This window comes from Rattus rattus, chromosome 9 (genome assembly GCF_011064425.1).
Source record: "Rattus rattus isolate New Zealand chromosome 9, Rrattus_CSIRO_v1, whole genome shotgun sequence".
In the NCBI taxonomy this organism is placed as follows: Eukaryota; Metazoa; Chordata; class Mammalia; order Rodentia; family Muridae; genus Rattus; species Rattus rattus.
Window position 1 is genome coordinate 51996857 of NC_046162.1, and position 24802 is coordinate 52021658.

At 43.3% G+C, this 24802-nt stretch overlaps 1 protein-coding gene across 1 annotated transcript in view; it reads right to left on the reverse strand.

Annotated features, from left to right (window-relative positions):
- The window catches only part of Ca10 (carbonic anhydrase 10), a 489824-nt gene that overhangs the window by 81910 nt on the left and 383112 nt on the right, over window positions 1–24802 (reverse strand). The window contains exon 4 of the mRNA XM_032911624.1: window positions 20603–20788. Within this exon, the coding sequence (XP_032767515.1) occupies window positions 20603–20788 (186 nt within the window). The remainder of the gene's footprint in view (window positions 1–20602; window positions 20789–24802) is intronic.

The window sequence follows — 24802 nt, forward strand, 5'->3', positions numbered from 1 at the left end:
CCCGGGTTCAGGATCTACCCCAATCTTTCACATTTATTTAGTTGCTGTCTCTCCATCAATCTGAGACAGGCATCAGCCTTCCCTTCATTTTCATAATCTTTAGACTTCTGAAGGGTTCTCATCAGTCACAAAGATCCTCAGTAAGTGTGTTTTTCTGATGCTATCTCATGATCACACCGGGCTTGTGTACACCACAAAGGCAGAGACCCCTTCTCATCGCACCGGAATCTGTCTGTCTGTAGGCCTCTGTGTTGGTCACTTAGCCAAGGAGGCACTTGCCAGATCCCTTATAAATGTACTGTTTTCTTTTCCACCTTCTTTTCTTTGGAAAGGAGTTCCTGTGCACTTTCCTCGTGTACAGGATAGGACAGGAATTAGTAGAGATTGTTTTTACATGAAAGGAAATAGAAAAAATATTTAAGGATATGGATAAATACAGAAGAACTGTGATCAATGAATGATCGTTAAAACAAGGTGACACAATGGAGAGTGATTGGATGGATAGGGGCACATTCAGCTCTGATCTCATTAGTCATGGCAAGACCAAGGGAAGACCAGGGCAGGGAGAGGGCACAGCTTCCAGAGTAGGAAGAAACAAGAACAGGACACTGTCAGACTGTCATATCCCTGCTCAAACCCTCTCAGCCCAGCAGAGGGAAAGCGAGACTCTCAGTACCGGCCCAGAAACATTGCCCAATCCTTCTCCCTCCCATTTCACTGCTCCCACCTCTCAAATCTTTTTCCATTCCAGTTCCATCTCAACTGAGCATTTTGAGCACACCTGGTACTCTCAACGCCATACTTAAGCCTTATATTGGATTCACCGTGTAAGGAAATCCTATTCTCCAACCTGCCTTCACAGTCAGCCATACCATGTCTTTTAATGTTATGATCAAACAATCTCTTCCAAGGGATGCCTGCCTGTATTGGATAATGTTATGATTGAATGGTCTCTTCCAAGGGATGCCTAAATTGTACTTCTTATGCAAAATAGCAGTACGCCCTCACCTCTCATATCCCCAAACTGCCTATCCAGCTCTTCTTCCCACATTAGCTTTAAGTCTTCAAACACCAAACATGTGCCTGTATACATGTGATCACACATATTCATACACACCTTAGTTTCCAGTATTAGGTTCTCTAGACACTAGAATACCAGCTCCTGGGTTAGGGGGAAAGTTCAGAGTACATAATTATGCCCTGGGCACTTTCTTTAGTTAACTGGGTTCTTTGACAATCGAATAGGTGACTGGGACCCTTTAGTTCCCATCTACTTGATGCTGATTTTTTTTTAAAAAGGAGTGTTAGCACTCTTAGGCTTACAGGTTTCTTCCCTTTCATTACAGTTCAGATGTCTATTGTCTATTGTCTTCTCTACATTGTTTGGTGACAAGAAAGAATGCTGTGGATGTTGGCTACAATCTTTGTAGAAATCTCGAAAAAGGGGGCCAAGTCACATGGTCAGGGTAGGTGAAATAAGTTGGGGATAGAAATCTCTGCCAAGTAACCAAAGCATTGGGGCAGAAGATAAACCAGTGAGGCATAGCCTGCACCACTGTTGGGCCTGTTTTATAGATCAGGAGACGGTGACAGACCAGTGCAGACAGGCACTCCAGTGTTCTCACCTCCCACCCCCGACTGTCACCCCCAGCAACTCCAACTAGAGCATAGCCGTTTCTGTCCATTCCCATGGCTGACAATGCCTTCTAGCATAGTATGCATCCAGACAGACTCTGGAATAAAAGGGTTTCTTCTCAGGCCGTGGGTTGAATATCATTCATACATACTGTGAAGGTTGGCACATTCACACAGTAGGAGCTCAAGCACGTTTTTCATGGGGGAACACATAGAATTCATCATGCCAAATGGTGGAATTAGGAATCATTCTGGATTAGTCATTGTTTCATTTCTTTGACAAAGGAGGTATTGAACACACTGCTCAGACTTTGGCAAACCCTAGGAGGCAGGAATGCATTTCCCAAATTGGATTATTTTTCTGAACTTGTTGGTCATTATTTCCTGGCTGACATGTTTTGTAAATCTGTCTAAAGAATCAGCAGGGACTTAAGGGAGGTTAAAGGGATTGATGCAGGCTTGAAATGAAGCCAGTTATTCTACAGCTAAGGAAGCAATGCTTTTACGAACTTAACCTTGATTCCCCAGCTTTTTACCCAAGCCATCATTCTTTTACTTTCAGAAAACAAATAAAATACATGTCTATATTGAAAAAAAAAAGAATCCCACAGCTACAATATTAAAGATTCGTTGCAACTGAACTTTCCTTTTAATTAAAATGAACATTAAAATTAAATAACCTTCAATAACACCTTCAATGTTGATTAAGCTCGGTTTCTGCTCAAGAAAGCCATGCGCTTCTAACCTGTTGGCATTTGTCAAAATATTAATAGTGAGAAAACTATCCCAGGGAGGGTAACCTGGGCTTAGCTACTTCTAAAAGTCTTTCAGAAAGTGTCCCGTAGCTGGGACTTTGAAAAGACGAGGGACAGAAGAATTCCTAGGGTTTTCCACTGCCTAGTTACAGTTGTCATAGGCTTGTGAACTGTAATCCTCGACAAAGGTGACCAAGAGAGAGTTGGTATCATCGTTTATACAAGGTGGCCAAGAATGTGAAAATGGATCTCAGTCCCCACGTCAGTGGGGGTGGCAAAAAATAATTCTTTTTGCTCTGAATTGTGGACTCTGACAGAGACATGTAGTGGGGATATGTCTGGCTGCCACTGGTTATTGCAGAAATATTTCTCTTCTTTTCTTTCTGTTCCTTTCCTTTTTTATGCCGGTCAGGAGGAAGGTGGTGCCCTCTGTTAAATCAAGTTGTCTATTTCTGAGGCTGCTGTTTTACTTTTTCTCTTCCTTAAATAAAGAAAAGCCTTAAAAGTAACTATTGGAGAAGAAGACAAATAAAGATGAAGGGGGAAGTCACACTTGAAACCTTGCCTCTGTTCCATAACTGGTGTCATTCTCTTTCATTTGGTCAGGAATTCCTAGAAGTTGACGTTGTTATAAATTATCATTGTTTTCATTTGGTGAGAGTCTATATAGTTTGTTAAAGGTCGTATAGAAAACGAGAGCATTGGTATCTACATATTTGTTTGGCACTAACTCCAGGAGTGATGTATTTGAGGTCAGCCCATGATGTATGCATCGGCAGGAAGGAAGGGTGGTTAGACAGTGCTAGTAGATAGGAGGAGGCCAGGGTGGCCACTGTATCCCTGTGATGAGTCAGACTGTTGTGACAGTCATAAGACACTAAATCTCTGATTGCTTGCTTTGTGTTGCCTGCACGTATGCTTTCTGCACTAATAGAGGGTGATTCTGTTTGTCTGGGATGCTCTCATTCTATGTCAGCCATGTTCTTACTTCTCTCTTTGGAGCTTCCAGAGGGGCTGGGTGATGGCGTAATGGGTAAAAAGCTCTCTATATAAGCAGGAGGACCTGCGTTTGGATCCCCAGTGCACATGTAAAAGCCCAGTATAGTGTTCTGTAATTGTAGCATTGAAGTCGGGGAAGAGGTGGAGCAGGATGGGGAGTGGGATCCCTAGGTCTTGTAGGGATAGCTAGTCTATTGAAATGGGGAGCTCTAGGTTTGATGAGAGACTCTGCTTCAAAAAGTAAGAGAATAATAGAGAAAGACACCAAATATCGATCTCTTACCTCCACATGTGCACACATGGGTACACACACACACACACACACACACACACACACACACACACACACACAAGTCAGAGGATCTGGGTATGATGTGTCCTACTTCAGCTTCTGAATTTTGTCAGGTTAATCAGGTGATAGATACCTTCTCCGCCAGTTGGCATATTGGGGGATGTCAACATGGGTTGTGGCACCTCTCTTTGCCAGACAGCTGTCCTTCCCACCAGACAGACAGGTCTCTAGGACCTGGGGTGTATTTATTACCATGTCTAGTATGAATAGTCTACTGGGTGAAAGGGGATATTAGATAGAAAGGGGGACTTCAGATGTCTTCTTTGCGGACTCTGGAGTTGGGATGAGCAGCCAGCTAACTAGCCAACGAGTCCAGGATGGTCTCGATCTAGAGACTATCTCATGTAAGACTCTCCTCTCAGGTGACTTCAAGGCTGTGTCAGGGTGACAATTAAAGCTGACTAGAACAGCCAGTCACCCTTGAGTCCCACGGCATATTTTAAAGGCTCCTTATCGAGTTCTTCTGGAAGCTTACTTACCCTCAGTTGAGAGCATTTTTGCGATTTGCATACATGTCTTACTAAAATACCATTAGTGATTTAGACGCTTAAAGGACAGACAGGATGCATCCCAGGCTGGCACAGTTGGTGTCTCAGAGTCTAATCTCACGGAGCAGATGTAGCTATTTACATTCTAAGAGACAGAGATACCACTGAATGGTCATCTTCAAGCTGCATGTTTCCAGGACAGAAAACGTAGCTTATTGGTAGAGTATTTGCCTGGTGAGGGGACATAATTCCCTGGGGTTGATTCTCGTTATGACAAAACCTGGCTATGGTGATGCTCACCATAACCCCAGCACTTCCTAGGTAGAAGCAGAAGGGCCGGGAGCTCAGCTTCTCCTTGGCTATGCAGTGATTTCAAGGTTAACCTGGGATATATGCAGCTCACCTTGCCATTTTATCTCTGTGCTGGATAGTTTTATATCAACTTGACACACGCTAAAGTCATCTGAGAGGAGTGAACCTTGATTAAGAAAATGCCTCCGCAATATCAGGCTGCAAGCAGGCCTGTAGTGCATTTTCTTAATTAGTGATTGATAAGGGAGGGCCCAGCCCAGTGTGGGTGCTATCCCTGGGCTGGTGGTCCTGGGTTCTATAAGAAAGCAGACTGAACAAGCCACGAGGAGCAAGCCAGTAAGCAGCACCATTCCATGGCCTCTGCATCAGCTCCTGATGCAGGATCCTGCCCTGTGTGAGTTCCTGTCCATGAACAGTGCTGTGGAAGTATATGCTGAATAAACCCTTTCTTCCAGAACTTGCTTTTTTCGTCATGGTATGTCATCAGTGTTACAAACACTAACAGGGACTATCTCCTTTCCGCTTTGAGGAGTCAGGTGCTGCAAGAAACTGAAAAGCACTCAGAGAGAGAGAGAGAGAGAGAGAGAGAGAGAGAGAGAGAGAGAGAGAGAGAGAGAGAGAGAGAGACAGAGAGAGAGAGACAGAGACAGAGACAGAGACAGAGAGACAGAGAGAGAGAGAGAGAGAGACAGAGAGAGAGAGTAGCACTAGGAAAAATGATGAGAGAGAGGAAGATGTGAGGGGTGGGGCTTGTTCTGAGTGCTTTGGAACCAACTTGTTCTTTAATTAAGGGAGGGGAAAAAACCCTTACCCTTCAGCTGGTAAAGATGGCCCTAAGAAAATTAAAATGATGTAAATTAAGCTAAATGAACACTCCACAAGTGCCACTAGAGCTCGGTGGGTGTTTGGATGCCCCAGATGTTTTAAAAGAGGAGCTGGCAAGTGCTTTCTGCAGCATGTGACCAAGAGGGAGGCTAGAGGCCCATGCCAGATGGGAGTTACAGAGAGTTTAAGGTGACGTCATCTGTGTTCTGGTTCTCTATAGACTAGAAAAGAAACAGCCTAATCAGTGATGGTGGTGATTCTCTGACTTCCTTCCTTGGGGCCGCCAATGCAGAGAAATCAGCTAATTTGTGATTAAATTATATAAAATAAAATGTTTCAAAGGGAGTCCATAGTTTCTAGTGAAATAATCTATTCGCCACAAGGGCAAGGTGTGATAGAATATGTGTGTGTCTGTGTGCATGCATGCTAATAGCATGTTGATGGCAACAGGGCAGGAAGAAGCAATTCCCGGTTTTTAATAGTAGCATAGGATCACATGCACATGTGCACGGATCAATCTGAGCATTAACTTCTGGTGTCACATACAAAGATATAACCTCGTAAGGGTTCCCCTAAGGCAGGTATGAGAGTGACTGCTTACAAAGGGTATACCCAGTCCTCAGCGGTAAGTCTGCAAGGTAACACAGGGGTTTATTACATACCAGTGTTCTGATACTTAGCTATCACCCTCAACCGATATTGATACGGTGAGATTACACAAGAAGATTTTACCTCTACCACGACATGGTGGTAAAATGTCTTCAAATCACAACACAGGGAAGACTGAGGCAGGAGGATTGTGAGTCAAGGCTAGCCTGGGTTCCAAAGTGAGACTCTACTTCTATAAGCCTATAAGGGAGATATGGGTGGACTATGGGAGACATGGATAGACCACACTAACCCTTTAATGTTCTGGGAAGTGAGAGGCTAAGTGGCTTGCATCAGGCCGTCTAGACCTAGAGTGACCATGTGCTTATCAATTTGCTCTAATTTATTTAATGTTTGAGTTTTCATGCAAGTATATTTTGTATGTTCTCTTCCCCCTCCCCCACCTCTTGCTGAATCTCTAGACAGTTTAAATTCTACCTCTTGTCATATTATACACGTATGATTATATGTATTTCTACAGAATCTAGGAACCACGGATGAGAGAAAACATATGATAATTGTTTTCCCAAGACCGGCTTAATTCACCTGATGCAATTCTCCAGTGGCACTAGTTCTCCTGCAGACAACACAACTTTGTTCTTTAGGGCTGAAAAAAAAATCCTTTAATTGTGTCTATTTATATCATACTTTCTTTATCCATCCCTCTGTTGTCAAGCAATAAGGTTGGTTCTAGAATTCTGCTATTATGAAAAGTGTTTGCAATAAACATCGATATGCATGTGTCTCTGCGATTTGTTGACTTGCAGTCCTTGGCAATCATTGAACAAACAAGTAACTTAGGCTGGTGAGCAGCTGTGCTAGGGGAACCCTTACACACCACTGGTGGAATGAACACAAATGTGGTCACTAGCGAGGGTCATACACAGGTTTCTCAAACCAAGGTACTTCTGAGAGTGAATGTGGGAGCTGTTAACATTACTCTAGGTCTGACTGTTGCCAGGGCAACCAGGTGAGGTGATTGATTATTCTGTTTCAACAGCTGGCCTTGGGGGGGGGAACATAGCTTCTTCATTGCTGCCATTTGTAAGAATAGCTCAACAACAGAGGGATGGATAAAGAAAGTATGGTATGAACAGACACATTCTGGGGACTTCGAAGGGCACCCCTTGGTGTCTGGAATAGGGGGAATAGGGAGGCACTTCCTCAACTGCCCTCCAACTCTAAAGTCATCCCAGTACTCGGTCCTACGTATGTTAGTCCAGTTGTGCTGTTGTAATAGAATATCTGAAACTGACTAATTAATATAAAAACTTCCTTTGGCAGTTTCGGAGGATAAGAAATCTAACAACGAGGCTCTAATGGATTTGGTTGTTGGATAAGGGCTATATATATATTTTTTTCAGAGATGGGGCAAGTGCTATATTTTCTCATGGCGAAGGTGGAAGGAGAGGGTGGTCAACCTTTTCACGGTTCCTCATTTATAAAGCTCTTACTCATACTCATGAGGGAGGAGCTACAGGTAGTATCTGAACTCTATAAACCATCACAATGGGTACTAGGACACATCACAGTCCTGACCACATGTCCCAGCAGGAGATAACACCTTCTGGAAAGACTGTGGGATTTCTTCCTCCAGGCAGCATTGACGACAGCTCAAGGAAAATGTCAAGCAGCAAAGTGTCCTGAGGGTTGAACCAACCCACAGTGGCTGATGTGATTTATAAGACGCTCACTTCCTGCCTGGGTGCCACTCTGGGTTCTTGTTAGATGGGGTGATGCGCTGAAGGAGGTCTGAGGAAGCATGTCACTGCTGAGGAAAGCTGCTGTTTGGAGCAGCTGCTGAAGGCAGGACCTTGGTTGGGCGGACCATTTTGAATCTTGATTATGGCGCTCTCTATTCAAGTACTCTCTGTCTGTTCGAATGTAGAGAAGCGTTCTCCAAAAGAAAAACAAGTCAACTTGACTGTCTATGCTGGGTGATATTTTCCCCTGAGCAATCAGTGAAGAAACATCTGCCCACCCAGACAGATCAAAGAAGTAATTCCACCAAAGTCTAGCTTGGTAAATCACTACGTTTAATTGGGGTTACTTACAAGAGTGTGGATAACCACTAAAGAGCAAATGCCCCCTATCCCAGCAATCCTTAATGGTGAATATATCCCTGGAAAGAAATGGGGTCTTATGTGGTTAGTGAGCTGCCTTTTGAGCCTTCCCTCCTCTCTGTGGTGGGCCTTGGTTCCACAAGTTTCTTGGTTTCTCTCTGTAGTTCCCATGGTTAATCACAGTTGCAGAGAATCCAGGAGGCGACAGCCATCCCATGTCTGGACGACAGCATTCTACAGTGGTGTGATAAAATAAAAAGTTTGATCATGTCAAAGGTATAGTGATAGCTTAATGAGCAGTTAAGTTACCAGGGTTGGGGCTTGGAAGATTGATGGTAAGGGGTCACAAGCTCTTTAGAGTGATGGAAATATCTATATGGTTATGGTGGTTCTTGTGAGAGCCATTGTGAATCTTTGAATATTTTTGTTCGTACACTAAATTCATTAAAGCTGGGCAGGGGACAAAAATCTCCTTCTAGTACAGGTATCACTATTTTGTCTTATTAATGAGGAAACTCATGACTGAGGTACTAGGAAGTTGAGTAACTTGACCAGTGTCCTAACTGGTAAGCAATGGAGGAGTTAAACCCAGAAATCAATAAGCCTACCAATCGGTACCTCTAAAATCTTAACAGCTGCTCATGCAAGCAAGTCACAGCTCGGCATCTAGAGAGCACATCGGCTCTCAGAAGCAGGTGTAATGGACAGGAAACGCTTGACCCCTCATAGTGGACCTTACCGAAAGAGCATCTGTGCTGCGGTGGCCATTCCGGTCTGTATACAATTATTCTTTACTGAAGCAGACGTAGTGGTTTGCTTTGAAGCTCTGGCACAGGAGTACTGAGCCCCGGTGCAGAGACCTGCGATCCCTGGGGAGTTTCCTCTTCTGGCTGGAAGTGTGATTTAAAATCTCTAGGCTAAGCTCATTTTGCCAAATCGCCCCTGCAGGATTTAGTTTCAAGGCCGACTCCAGAAATTTCTAGCTCAGCAAATACTATTCAGAGCAAGAGAATGTATCCATTCGAGCTACCTTTGAAACAGGCGTACAGTTTCTTGTGCTTTGGCAGGAGGCAGCAAACATATTTGTACACACGTTTACAGGCGTAGCGCACCATGCTTACTGCGTTTGAGCGAAGAGCGACCATGACAACGGCACACCTGTGCATCCCGACCCGGTTGCTATCCTGCTCCTCTGGGTGGGGAAAGTTCACGAAGGAGCTACAGTCCCCAGCAAGCACACAAAACGACGTGGGTTGTATTTCACATCAGATCGTGCAGTTTAGAGGGGGTAGGCTCCTGTCTCACTTTACGGTGGGGGCGGGGTGGCAGCAGTGTGCATAAACTGTTTTGAAGCAGAACTCAGAGGGACTGAAAGATCATGTCAGGCCTCAGAGTACGACATTCAGTGTCTGGGAGATTGGACTTAACTGCGATCAAGGGGCTGCTTGGGGTCAGAGCCCGAGATGTCTTCACTGTACAAGCTTGAGTCAGAGATCAGGGTTCAAATCCCAATTCTTCCCTGTCTCCGCCAGGGGCAGGGCTGAAAGTAGCGCCTATTGCCTCTCCAGGTTTCTTTTCTTCATGAATAAATCGGTAAGAATGCGGACTAATTCACTCAGTTATTGCACGGATTAGGATGATCATATTGTACAACACCCAATAGCACAGTATATGCTCAGTAAATTACAGCTGATAGGAGTGGCCACACTAACTCAAGCAATTATTCTAACATATCTTATCTGCAAGAAATCTGAGTGCTGTTAGGCTGGCCAATAAAGTATTTTCTTAGTCACTTAAAGGGCCCCTCCACAGGGAGGGCGTCTGTTGTCCTGCTATTGGTGCTCGGGCGATACCCTGAAACATACACAGGACCATCATCATGACTGATCGAAAAGGCTAGAGGTAATTTACTCAGCTCCTCCTTTACCAAGGCTGCACAGCCACCAAATAACAGGACAGGCTCTTGAGATCGCATACTCTGAGGTGAAATGTCGCCCTGTGTGGGCGTGCGTGACTGACTCTTAGGTTAATGCCCTTTCCCCATCGAATGCTATCTCCAGCCTGCTTCCAGCAGAAGCTACCACGGTTCTTGGAGATTGCCTTAACGAGCAGATCCAATGAATAATCATGAGTGTGATTCCAGTGTTGCCTGTTCAGCACTGAGCCAGGGATAGATTTATAGACACTGACTCTGGCTGGTATTTGGGGACGGATAATTACCCTCACTTACTATATCCTACGCCGCTTTGCCTCAGTATTTACTGCCCAGGATTCTGCCCTTTTCCAACTGATTCCGAACACGAGCATGCCACAGGCAGCTAAGTAGCATAACTCATCTGAGGTGACCGTAAATCTAAGGCTTCCACCAGAAATGATGCAAAAAGAAAAAAATTAATGGAACATGAAATCAAGTAAATGGAATTGAGTACAGTAATTAGTTCATATTTTAATCCTCAGGTCTGTTTATTATCTGTCAACTGGTGAGCAATTAAGTCAGTGCCGTTGAGATGATTAGCTTTGTTTCAAAAGAGGTTTATCGATATGTCAGAGCAGACGAATCTAGGGGTTCTAAATGGCTTTGTTTTGAATTGCAGAGCAGTGCATTCGTAAGGTGGATAGGCAACATTAGTACCTAGATGGCTTTTATTTACTGTAACAGAGCCATTCTGGAGGATACTGGTGCATGTGGGTGGGAAGCCTCAAACTGTGCAGACACTATTTATAGCTCTAGGTTCTTTTATTTTCCTGAGCATGATTGTGTGTATAGAATACACATGTGTGTTCACATGCATATGGTGCATGTGTGAGGTGTGTGTGTGTGTGTGTGTGTGTGTGTGTGTGTGTGTTTGTATGCATGCGTGGGAGCCTGGAGTTGACACTGGGTGCTGTGTTGGCCAGTTTTAATGTCAACTGAACACAAGATACAGTCATTCGGAAAGAGAAAATCTTATTGGAGAAAAAACCATCTCACCAGACTGCCCTTGGGTCATTTTCTGCACCACCTCTGGACTCTGGTCGTCCTAGGTTTTATAAGAAAGCAGTCTGAGCAAGCCATCAGGAGCAAAGCCAGTTAGCAGTGTTTCGCCATGACATGTGCTTCAGTTTCTACCGCCAGGTTCCTGCCTTGACTCCCTTTGATGATGGACTGCGATGGGCAAGTGGAAGTGAAATAAACCTTTTCCTCCTCAAGCTGGTTTTGGTCAGGGCATTTTGTCACAGCAGGAGAAACCCTCAATAAGAGAAATGTCTTCCTTGATCACTCTCTGCTTTATTTACTGAGACAGGACTCTTCCTGAGCCTGGACCTCACCGACTCTAGCTAGTCCAGCGAGCCGGCCCCCAGGGACTCCGTGTCTCTGCTTTCTAAGCGCTGGAATTACAGATAGCTACTATATCCAACATACTTTTACAGGCATTGTGGGGAGTCAAATTGGGCCCTCAACTTCTGGGGGGAAGACTTCTTCCAGTGAGTGATCTCAATCCACAGCCCTGACTCTAATTACTGAATGCCACAATGTGATCAATTTTTCCTTCTGAGACCCAGGGAAGCATCGCCATGGACCATGTTTCTTGGTTTGAATTTTTCTGAGCTTTATTTTCTATATTTCTTGCAACCAAACCCTGTTTGTGGCTTGGCTTGACTCTGTTGGTCCTTTTTGGGAGGGGGTAACTTGGTGACTTCTACATGTATCTTTTGTGGGTATTTCTCAACACTTAATGTTTGTGAATAATTGGCCCATGTCTTTGTTGTCTTGAGGCCGCATCTATAAAGATGGCCTTCTGCTTGCTGATGCTGGACATGTGATTTTGGGGGATCTCCTTACTCTCTATTGACTTACCTAAATTACCTAAAAATGTCTTTTCAACTCCCGGGTTTGGTAGAACTATAAATTTAATGTGACACATTAAAAATTGAAACTTCGTGCCAGGGAACTCAGGATCTGCTCCTAGTTCTACCATGGAATGTGAGTGACCTGTCACTTGCCTTCCCTGGCATTTGGTGACGCTTCTGCAGGTGTGTTGGAAGAGATGGCCCCACAGGTGCTCCTGGCACAGCCACGCCATGTGGAGACTCAGTCCAGTGGCTTGTTTCAAGTCCGAGTCTGGACCTTAAAGTGGAAGACGTGACTTTTCCTTGAACCTTCTCAAGTGTTCACCAGACTGTGACATGGGTCAGAACAACAAGGAATAAGTCATTCAATCTCCAGCTTTGGAAAAGATTTGGAAATGAGATTTTTTTCCCCCTCAAAGTCTGGCTACTTCACAGCAGTACTATGAACACTACTCACCCCTTTAGGTGTACCGTCACTGGCTTCTTTGCGAAGATTTATTAATTTAATTTATGTTTATGTGCCTGAGTGCATTTATGGGCACTACATGTGTGCAAGTGTCTGCAGAGGCCAGAGGAGGGTTTCAGGTCTCCTAGAGCTGGAGTTACAGGCAATTGTGCTGTCTGATGCTGGAAACAGAACAGAGTCTCTGCAAGAGCAGTGAGCGCTCTTAACTGCCGAGCCATATTTCTAGTTCTCTTTCACCGCTTTCTAAATAAACCCAGACCTCTTTCAACGCTTGTAAAATGCTGACAATGATGGTTGCCATGGTGATGGTCAGGCCTGAAGCTGAACCTCAATCAAATCGCAGTTTTTAAAGTTTCTGTCTTTAAATTTTACCTTGTGCTACAGCAACTCCCTCCTTGCTTCTGGGAAACAATAGGAGAGGATATGTAAGTCCTAAGAAAGAGGATTGTAGCCATCATAATGTCATCCTGGACAGACCAGAGCTACCTGTAGGTTAGCACGGAGTGGGTGGGATAGTGACATGGTAGACTGCCGTCAGAGGCCCCATTGGGAGCATCTACAATAGACAACCCAGGAAGTTGCTCAGTGAGCTGAGCTCTCCTTCCCCAGCCATAAATGTAAAAATGTCCCAAGAAAAGCCACACGGATCGGTCACCACCCTCTTGCAGTTGTATTTTTTCTGTGCATGGTCAGCATCAGGGATCTCAATTCCTGTTTGCTAGGCTCTCAAAGGCCTCCTTGCCCAGTCTGGGTAAGATTGCTTCGTGGAGCTTCAGACTTTGGTTTCTAGCACTGTCAGAGACAAGCTCCCTGCCTTGATCTGGGGAGTGATTCCAGGGCTGAGATGAAGAATTGAAATGAATTATTCTAACACACTTGCTCTCGGCTATTCCATTGCTCTTCCCAGGTGCCCCGAAGAATTCACTTACCTTGAATTTGTGAATAATTTAACATATAAATTCAAAAAATCTCTGTTAATATTGACATTAACTTCATTAGGGTTGACATTATGACTATAGAATTTTGATTATGACATATTGGGCATAATTTAGGCACTTTGAAAGCTCTAGTCTATATTATCTTCATTTACTCCTTCCATTTCTTTGTTCAGCAGTATTTACCCACAGCTCATTATGTACACAGGGAGGTATTTTTAAGGAGTACAACCCACTCTGGGACTGCCAAGAATTAACAGTCTAATCGGAAGACAGGTTATTCGGGTAGATCACAGGCTCCTTAAAGACAGCCGCCAGCCCCAACCCCTGGCTTTGCAGTTTTCAGATTTCCCTACTGAGCTAGCACCAGAGCTTGGCAAATAGCCATTAGTGTGGAGTTTGCAGAGAAACCTTGGCACACCCTCAGCATCGTAATAGCAGAAGTTCAGGAGTTGAATCTAGCCTTGACATTCTTGTTTGGATGACCTTGGACCTTCATCACCCCAGGTGAGGAGCTCACATTAAGAGCAAACTCATGCAACTGATGCTTGCCCATTCAAAGAGAATTCTTGTCAGTGTACTTTAAGAGAGAGTTTTGATTTTTACCACACAGAGTCAGTGACAGGAGGACCCATAAGCTCTCCCTCAGCACCAGCACTCACGCACAAGCCCACACTGTTTCTGCTAATGTGTAAATGCTCGCAGTTCTCTCCCACTCAGGGCCACTGTGCTCACCTAGAAGGTCCTTCCCTTGATCAGTCTCCCTGTCAACCTAACAAATACTGTTCTCTCAGTGAGATCCAGGCTGGCTACTCTGTTTAGACTTGTACCTCGTGTCTCCAAGCTTGACCCTTCATCTCCTTTCTCTGTTGTTTAAGTCCTCATAGCCTTTGCTCTCTTCTGATGCTACAGATGGGCTCATTTATTCTTCCCATTATTCCTGACCTGTCTCCCACACTGGATGGGAAACACCTCATAGATAGGGATCTGTGGCTGTCTTACTCACTGTTGTGTGTGATAGATAGTCACTGTCTGTTCTTCAGAGGAGATGAACCGGGAGTTACTTGCCAAGCAGGTAGACAGTGGCCAGGTATTTTCAACAACATTCTGAAGCCATTTGTGAGTCAAGTCTGTGTCTTGTCCCTCTAATGGATCTGAAGTCCCTTCAGGGTGACACTGTTTAATCCTCCTACGTCTCCCACCATATAAAGGGTAGGTATAGATCGGTACTTGTAGAGAAATTCCTTAGTAATAATTACCAACAATTTTCCCTCTCCCCCAAACCCCGATTTATAAGGGCAGTTGAAGCTTTCAGCAACTTTTACCCAAATATTTCATCTTCAATCAATCAATCAATCAATCAATCAATCAATCAATTAATTAGTATTCTATGCTTGGGATGTTTGTCTTGAATACACTTGTGTGCACCATGGATATGTCTGATGCCCATGGGGCCATAAGAGGGCACCATCTTGCCTGGAACTGGGATTCTGAACAACCATGTGGGTGCTAAGAATTGAACCTGGGTCCTCTGGAAGAGCAGCCAGAGCTCTTAACTACTGGGCCTTCTCTCCAGTCCCTCCAGCTTCAATTTAAATGCCTTTGTATATTTCCTGTATAGTTAACACAAGTCAGGATTTCAATCAATCAATCAATCAATCAAACAAACAAACAAACAAACAACCCTGCTCTAATGTTTTTGTTTCTTGGACACTGACAGTTGATTGAGTTGCTCATTCAGTGACTGAATGACTCATTTCACAAACATGACCTACTGTACGTTGGACATTGCATTAGGTACATGGTGTCTCTGGAGGAATAGCTCTTTGCTTATGAAGTTTATTCAGATGACTTTATCCAGTGAGCACGTGTTGACTGGCCTCGTGTGCTCAGTGTACAAAGTGCTGAGATGCAGCTCTGACCAAACAAAAATTCCCATTAGAAGTGAGAAAAAATAGATACAAGACTCACAGTGATTGGTGTCATTAAATTAGTTGGGCTGAGCATATTTTTTAAAAAATATAACAGTATTTTGATCTTTTGCAGGCTACATATGATCTCTGTTGATTACTACTTCTGATACTCTCTTTGATTATTTTTGCAAATGAACTACAAGGTAATACAAGGCCTCCCATTCAGGGACGTACAACTTTCTCTGCAAGGCAAGAAGAGGCAGCGCCCGGGCGGCTGGGGGTGGGGGAGAAAGGATCTTGGGAAGCTAGAAGAGGGAGACTGAGGTAGACGATGGCTGTAGAGATGAGTCTGACATAACAGAGGGAGGAGCTTTTGCGTGGCATACGCCACACAGTAGCACTTCCATATTTATTATCCACATTCTTATTACACGTATGTATCCCAGTTCTTATTTCACCTCAATCTCTAATTGGGCCAATAAAGTATCTTTACCAGGAGGTCCCTGTGGAACATCTGAGTGCTGGACAGTTTGCCTTTACTTCCCCTAATCCTACCATGGGCTGTGCTTGCTGGCACCCTGGTTCTCAGTTGTTGCTCCTTAGCTCTTCCCACACTCTAATGCATGCCGGGACAACTTGATTTTGGTTGCTTATGCCTACTAGTTGTGTGTTTATGTGGAGCAGTCTCTCAAGGATGCAGATAATTGGTTCCTTGAAGAGATCGAGCCTGCATTGTTTGTTTCTCTTACTGATCACAAAAGTCTCTTTTCTGATTCAGAGACACAAAACATAACCATCTTATATTTCACCTGTGGTTTTTAGTCTCCCTCTTTAATGAAAACTATAATCTACATCACCATAGCAACACCTATGGACTCTTTCCTCCCTGTCTTTTGAGCAGAACTGGAGACTCCAGAGACTCCCGAGGCTGAGATCCAGGAAGGTCAATGCTGCTACTTCACCTTCAGAGGAGCCACGAGCATGACAGTGTGAGGGCTGCTTGTCGTTCTTATTATGATCCGAGATAGCTATTTCATCATTTTCTCTCGGAAGAAACCTTAAATATAGCCACACTATTAGTGTGTACAACCATGTACAAACACACACACACATATGGGTGTATTCAACATATGTACACACACACACAGACACACACACACACACACACACACACACACACACGTATTAAACATATATTTTCCTCAATAGACTTGTGGCACTTCTGAGTAGAAATCGGGTGTTGTCTGCTCAGAGCCCAGCACACAACAGGAGCACAGTAGCCACAGAGAGAGGAGAAAATGAATCAGAGATCTGGCCAAAGATGTCCCGTGATGTGGCTAGTGCAGTTTTCAGGGTACTATGTTATCCCTAGGGAATGAAGAACTCAAAGGAGGTTTTGAAGATGACATTGTCCCATTTCCCTCAAGTAAGAGAGAATTTTTTTTCTTGCCTAGTCTCACTACTGGAACTTAATCTACAAACATGATTCTTTCCTAATATTATCTTTTGTTTCATCCTACAAATAACCCACTTTATACTAGATATTAATCTCAGCACTTAAAATGATTAGCAAGCTAAGGAGCTTGATTATTAAAAACAGTTAATCCCTACCTTTTAAAAAATTGAGACATTTGAATCCCTGAATACACTCATTTATCACCAACCTCCAATCAGGCATCCAGGAATTCTTCATGTAGGACATGAATAATTTTAACAGAAAAAAAAAAACGCAGTTGCTAATGGTGTCTTACATCCACACAGTTTTATAAAACAAAGCAAATGATTACCATCAATTATAATAACCTCACTAGACAAGGCTGTGCCTAACGTACAGCTCTTTAGACAGCGGCCACTGCAGTATGCCAAGGAAAATGCCTGGTATTAATTGACTCATCATGATCGGCAATGATAGATGGGGTAGACGGCAATGGATTACTCACTGTCAGCAAAATAAACACATGATCTGTTGCAAGAGGTGTCTACTTGGGTCCTCTCAAAGGACAGCCAGAAACAGAGACCAAGGGAGGCTTTGAAGGGAGAACAAAAGAAATAGGAAAAGTTAAGCTAAGGGGTAATAAATATTTGCCTTTCCTGAGGCTAACTGGAATCTAACTGGAAGGAGTTTCTGGAAGGAAGTTGTAGACTGTGTAGAGTTTAGTAATTAGAAGGTACGTTAAAGCTAATAGTTCACCCATTGTTTAAGAAGTGTTCAGGGCTTAATAAATCTAGCGACAGGAGTTCACTATTTTCAGAAGCAAACTCATTTCATTGATAGATAGCTCCCATTGTTAGAACACATATTAAGCTGAATGTCTCCTGTCTGCTGTTTCCACGGTTGGCCCTAGGTCTTTCCCTTCATGTGACATAGGTGTTCAACTCTTCTTGTTCACTAGGGAGGCTTTAATATCTCAAAGGCCAACTGGGTGCACAGTGATCTTCATATGAGGTTATTTCGGAATCTCCAAAATGCTATAGAAGCACTATGTGCTGGTAAGCTTACATGGAGCATGCAAACTGAGGGATGTGGAAAGAAACGTACTGACATTAGTGTGATCTGCCCAGGGTGGCTATACTTATGCTGAGGGTGATACAGGCTTCATTGCAGGTTGGGGTGTGTGTGTGCGTATGTGCATGTATGTATGTGTATAAGTGTGTGTGTATGTGTGTGTGCATATGTGTGTGTTTGTATGTGTATGCATGTATGTGTGTGTGCACATGTGTGTATGTATATGTGTGTGTGTGTGCATATGTGTTTGTGTGTGTATGTGCCTGTATATGTGTGTGTGTGTGTGTGTGTGTGCTGAGAAAGCTGTAGCCCAAGTCTCATCAACCCATATTGTACCCCAGTTTGCCATTTCCAAGACAGTTGCTATTAGAAAAGGAGACTTCTCTAGCTGGCATGGCGGTTGCTAGCCAGTATGCCCTGGGAATTTTCCACAATTGTGCAGACCCAGAGCACACTGCCCAAGATGTAGGTTCATTTGCTGCTCTGTGTAAATGTAATTGTTAACGAACACTCAAGAACAGACAAGAATGCTTCGTAATCAGATTCTCCTGGGAATATTTATTTATTCGTTTATTTACTTATTTTCTGAGATAGGGTATTGCTGGGTAGCTCAGGCTAACTTCAAACTTATGACCATCCTGCCTCTGCCTCCCTAGGGCTGGTATTCCAGATGTCACCATGTCTGTCTTTCTGGGAACTTTTAAACATAGATTCTTTAAAATACCTAGTCCCTGTGGCCTGTAATAGGTTTTGGAAAACTAATATGCTGAGATTAAATTATTATGTATCCATTAAGGCCTTGAGATGTATTCAAATTCTGAGTTGTTAATGTACATGTTACAAATTACCCTCCTTAAACATTGAAGTAACTGAAGCAATGGGGTAAAGATTTTAGCCTAATAGCCATCTACATTTTACCCACTCATTTAAATAATGTTTCTAATTAGAAGCAGTGCCGTGGCAAACACTGAAGTAGGACAGTCCAGAAGGAGAAAAACAAAACAAAACAAAAATAAAACGAGGAGAAAGTAAGTCAACTGAAATCCACAGCAAACTTTAAAACAATGCATATTACCATAAGGAAGAGTTTATCTTTCAAGATGCTCTACTTGAGATTGACCTTTCCCCTGCCCCTTCCGGCCTCTCCTTATTGTGAATTTTTGCCCTACTTTGCTTATATTTCTTGCCATGTTCTAGTTCAGGAGAGTTTTCTTTTACTTGGTTCCTTTTCAGCAGACATCTTTAATCAATCCTTACACGCCTCCCCCTACAGAGAGAATCTCATACAGCAGCTGGAGCCCATTGTCTATGCAGCCATTATTAATACATGACCGATCTCCGTGCACTGTCTCGAGAACACTGCCCTGACATGCCTGGAGGCCCCTTTCTCATCCTATCCCTCATTCCCTGCTTTATCTTTCCTTTTAATCTATCGACCGAGTACTCCTTACATCTGGGATCCCACTAAAACATTAAAACATCTTTGAGAGGTGTCTAAATTGTGCCTTAGAAGGATCAAGTGATGTCCCAAGATTACATGGTGTGTATCAAAGCAGGGCTACAAATTCGGGTCCTTTGACTCCAAAGCTGATGTGTTAAAATTGCTCTCTCTAGCTTCTCCCCACAGCTCAGTTCAAAGGGCACCTTCTGTGTGAAGCACCTCCTGACCCTTCAAGTAAAATGTGTCATTTTTCTCTTTTTCTGAGGCTGCCAGGGCCTTTGTACATCTCTATTTCAGCATGCCATTATAGTTCAAGGATTTGAATATAGTTCCTTTTGAACTTGTCTGGGGCAAGAACTCTTTTCTTCCTTTTCATTTTTAAATCCTTGTATCCCTAGTAACGAGTTGGGTCCCTAAGCCGACTCACAGTCAATGTATTTTGAATGTACTTCAAAATCTGGCTAAGGGATTTCTTAAACTCGTGGCCTATTTGATATGACCTTAGGGCATAAAAAACTGCCAGGTTTAACCATGACCTTAAATAGCAAAATAAACAGACCCCATATAATCAACACTTTTGAACTTTTGAAGTCTTTTTGACATCAGTGATTGAGGATTCTTACTAGGAACCTGGTTGTTGACTATTTATTATATGAGGACTCTACTCCTCATGCATATAAAGAGTGAAATAGGTCAAGTGTCACCTCACAGATGAAATCTGGTTAAACCGTATTTCTTATCTCATCTAAAACGGCTGTTAGCTGCATTGTTTTGGTTTACTTGTTGGTCTGGGCTGATGGTGGCACTCAATGGCCATCAATGGTGTGACACAGTGGAATTTCCATGCTATAGAATTTCAGGCAAATTCTTCAGTTCCTTGACATTGATTTCACAGTGCGTCATATATTCAAGCATATAAGACCCACTTTACCAGAGGGAAGCTATGCTGTCATACAGGATGCAAGAGAAGCTGGTTCTTCTCAAAGAGGTAGACGTGAAGAGGCACAGAAAAGGTACTGTAGAAAAATGGTTCCCTACCTGTGGGCTATGGCCCCCCACAGGGGTTGAATATCAGATATTCTGTATATGAGATATTTACAGTACAATTCACAATACTAGCAAGATTACAGTTATAAAGTAGCAACAAGATAATTTTACTGTTCTGGGTCACCACGGCATGAGGAATTCTATTAAAGGGTCTCAGCATTGGGAAGGCTGAGAAACACTACTCTAGGACATGCCAGGGCATGAGTCTCCCTGCTAGTGTTTCAAAAAGAAATATTGTTTCACTGTAGCCTCTTCTGGGACACTGAAGACCACAAGGAAAAGGAGAAAGGTACCAGGGAACCTTCCCATCTGTTATTTCGTTGTTATGGAGGCATGGAATCCTACAAGTTGGCCGTAAGCCATAGCACTTTGGCAGGTGCACTTACCTCCCCAGAGAAGGCCTGTCCGTTGAGGAGGTGCTCAGACCCTTGGCTGTCCTCACTTCCAAAGTGTAGCCGGATCTCTTCCAGGCGGTGACTATATGTCATGGGCCCTCCTGAAATATTGACCAAGTGCTCCTTGTCCAGGCGGAGGGACACATGCCTTCCAGTGTTGTACATCGTCCCACTGACCTACAAGGTAATGGGAAACAGGTTAGACAAGCATTTCTTTGTATTTCTTCCCAAATCCAGAAAGGTGCCTGGCAGACCCATTTACATCTTCTGATGATGACACAGCAGGCTAAATCTATGTGTGCAGAAGGACGTGAAGATCTCTTCAGAGGGTTTTCCTTCCATGCCTAAGGTATGGTCTAAGGTACTTCCGATGAGTCATAAGTCACATTTATCATTCAGGAACTTGAAAGGAGGGACTCAAGAGATTTTTCACCAACCATGACAACTATTTTGTAGATTGCACCTTATTAAAATTAGTTTGTCCTTCTCATTGAAGTTGTTTAGAAGGTAAAGATGGTGTAAGAGCTAAAAACAAAAACAAAAACCCTTCGGGTCTAAGAAAATGGTGAAAGTCATAAGTAGAGTTTAAGGGATCCCCATGAGGGATGGGAAAGCCCCAGTGGGAGACGGCTGAACCGTGAAGGTCCAGGCACTCAGTCCAGCAGTTTTGGTTAGGTTTCTCTCCAGTCTTGGCAGTGGACATCAGGAAGAGTGTTCAGGTCACCACTCAAAGAACATAACCTCAGGGCTAATCTGAAGGGAGACACATGGGACCCCACATCATCTCACATTCAGAATATTTCTCTGCCCAATCCCATCTCTCTTTAGTTCTGTCTACTATTAAACCTTGTTTCTTTTTTTTCCCCTCCTTTCCCCCCTTTGGATTCCATGCTCAGCTTCATTTCCTTGTTCTACACTCATTGGCAAGTGCAGAGCTCTGCACCATCAATGGAGAGCTGTCACAGGCTCTCGCAGCCTGACACACTATGGAGATACCCCATGTTTCAAGAAACCCATTCATCAGAGTTATCTAATGTGTCCGAAGAAAATCATTGCATAGTTTAACAGTTTGTCAATCAAAGCCTGTGTCCCAAGCTCATCCACAATTTTTTCCAGTGTTTCAAAAACCCACCCGAGTCTTTGGTGTCAAAAGTTTCCCAATTCACTTCGTGTCGGCTGTGTAACTTGGGAAGACATATTTAATGTTGTCAAGCTGAACTTGTGTAAGCATACAATGGACATAACACAGAGTCCCTCTTGGGAAGAAGAGTTGGGAGACAAAACTGTAAGCCATCTTCAAAACAGTCAAGTAACAGACCACACTCTTTATTAGTAGTCGCTCTAGATATAAAGGAATCCCATTTATTTGAGGTGTCAAAAGCAGAATGAACTGTAGAGACAGCATTAGAATAGAGATCGCAGAGGTTGGGGTCAGGAAGGGAATGGAAGTCAGCGTTTAGTTGACACAGAGTTTCAACTTTGCAAGACTAAGAGTTCTCAAGGTGGGTGGGTTTGAAGGGTCCGCAGTGACAAAGTGTGTTTAAGATTGCTTAGCTTAGAAATGCTTAGGATGTCAAAGTTTAAGTGATGTGTATTTCATTCACAATGAAAACCAAAAAATTAATTTCCCTGTGAAGCTATGTTATTAAGTAAATAATATTTGTGTGGGTCAAACATTTTCCTTTTCTTCCTTTCTCTCCCTTGGCTCTTGCACACATGCCTCACTGATACAGAAGGATTCGCCTCCATCTCCCTTCCACTCACCTTCCCTTTCCAGAACCTGGTGGATTACAGTGGGACTTGTGAAACATCCTCAACCTCTCCTCTCAGGTGGTCCACTTGCCTCTCACTTTGGACTTCTAGGTACTATAGATGGGGAATGGATGGCTCACCTCGAAGACTAAAAACAAAACAGAGCTAGGAGAATCAAAACTAAATCACTGTGCCTTTGAGCTCTCAATTTCCTCTAGATTCCCTTCTATAACACAGTTGTATCTTCACTCATTCATTCATTCATTCATTCATTCATTCATTCATTCATTCATTCATTCATTCTCATCTATACTACTACTCAGCAGCCATCCATTCATCCATGTTCTGAAAGGGTCACGTATCACTGGTTGGGCTAGGAGCTTGGGATACCTCAAGGAGCATGCATAGTCTCTGTCTTCACAGAACTCACCCTTCCTTATGCTAGCTCCCAGTGTGCAGGCAGCTGGGGGGATATATAACGTATACCATTATATTGTTACAATTAGATACAACATCTCCTTATCTCTACCCTTTCCCTAGACAATGAAATAACATTAATTTGTATTAATTATAAAAATATGTGTAGCCAGGGTATGGTTTGCTGCACTTTAATTTAAAAATAAAGGCTTGACAATGTTATGTATGGTAACCGAATCTAACAGTACATCTGCATGGTAGCAATTAATGCTGCACCAGTGTCATTTTATCTGCAATGCTAATTACTGTGTTTCCAATGAATGGCTTCGGTGCAGGGCATGCTGGGAAAGTTTGCTTATGCACACCAGGAAGCAGACACGAGTGGAGAAGCTGAAGCTGTGGGGATATCCAGGTTGCTTTCTTGTGGGACGTTGTTTCTTCTGCACTCCAAAGATAAGGCCTCATGCAGTTCTTAGGGGCGTGTGTGGAATAATATTATTGTCTTTCAAGAACATGGAAGACTCAGATCGGACACTAGGCTGCTGTTCATCCTAGGATGAAGACTGGGGAAGACCTTGCTTTCCCAACTCTAGACATTTATACTGGTTTAAGACTAGTTGGAGCTTCTCGTATTAAAGGAAGCAGAACATATATGCCCATTGCGATGGTATGTCAATAAATAACATCAATAACATAGGGCCATATAAAAATAATGTATGTTCGTAAAGCAAAACCGAATGATGAAACATAAAAAAGAAATTGAAATAAACAAGCAAAAATTCACCACCTTCAAATCCGCCATGGTTATTTTATAACATTGGGTGCTTCTGTAGAACAAGCACAGTTCTGGTACCGTGGCTAATGATCTGCCAGGCTTCTTGTTAGTATGTTCACCTTCTAGATCATTCTATGGACAGCAGTACATTAGAGGATATGAATTTGGTCAGTTCATTTTTAAAGTAAGAGGCACATTCACTCTTTGAGAATTGGCTACAATTTGCCACTAGCAGATGGCCTCTCAGTGTGAATCCTTACTTGGTGACCAAATGGGTGCTAAATTCTCAGCGCAGATTTCCCCCTTTAAATTCCCACAATCTCTTCCTTAGCCAACCGGCAGCACTCTTGGTATAGTACTTAGACCTGAGGCATTTGCTTTCCTTTGGGTGGGAAGATGTCAGGCTAAACCATGTGTAGGATGGGCTTCTCACAGGGAAGATTTTCCCCTCCTCCCTTCTGGGGTTCTTTCATGTCCTGAGACAAAGGACTATCCTTGGGGAAGGAGGGCCTGACCCTGAGTATCTCTTGTCCTTCGACCCATTATGTTAACCCATGATTGAGTCCTTATAAATTACTAGTGATTTCTTAGCAATGTGATACCACAGGGCTTTGATCAAGAAGCAGCCTGGTACTGGAGGGACAGGCCAGTGGCTTGGAGTTTAGGATGCTTGTGATTTCCTCTAGTGTTAGTTAGGGTTCTCTAGAGAATCAGGAGTGATGTCCACAGAATCACACAGTTTGCCTTGATTTCACTGAAGTTGAAGCTCATAGACTCAACTAGGCTGGCAGGCTGATACACTTCAGGGATCCTACTGGTTGTATGCCTTTAGCACTGAGGTTCTAGGCCTTGACCAGCACCTGGATTTTTCTTCATGGAGTTATGGGGATTTGAACTCAGGTCCTCATACTTGTGTACTAGGCATTTCACTGACCAAGCCATCTCCTCAATATGGGATGTATTAATTTTTTAAATGCCTAAATAAAAAAGAAATAAACATGCCAAAGGTCCTTTGGACACCGTGCATGTAGGGTTAATGTTTATTGTAGAAAGCTAAGCCTGAGTGAACATTACTTTTAGAGAATCCAAAATATGAGGTAGTTACTTGTATGATATAATACAAGGCTAATGTGAAGTGTTTGTTACATTTCCTCATGACAGAGCCTACCTGAAGCATCCTGTGGTGAACAGAAGAATATTTCCAGCCACATATGTGGATGTGCAGTACCACAAATAGAGTCACTAGA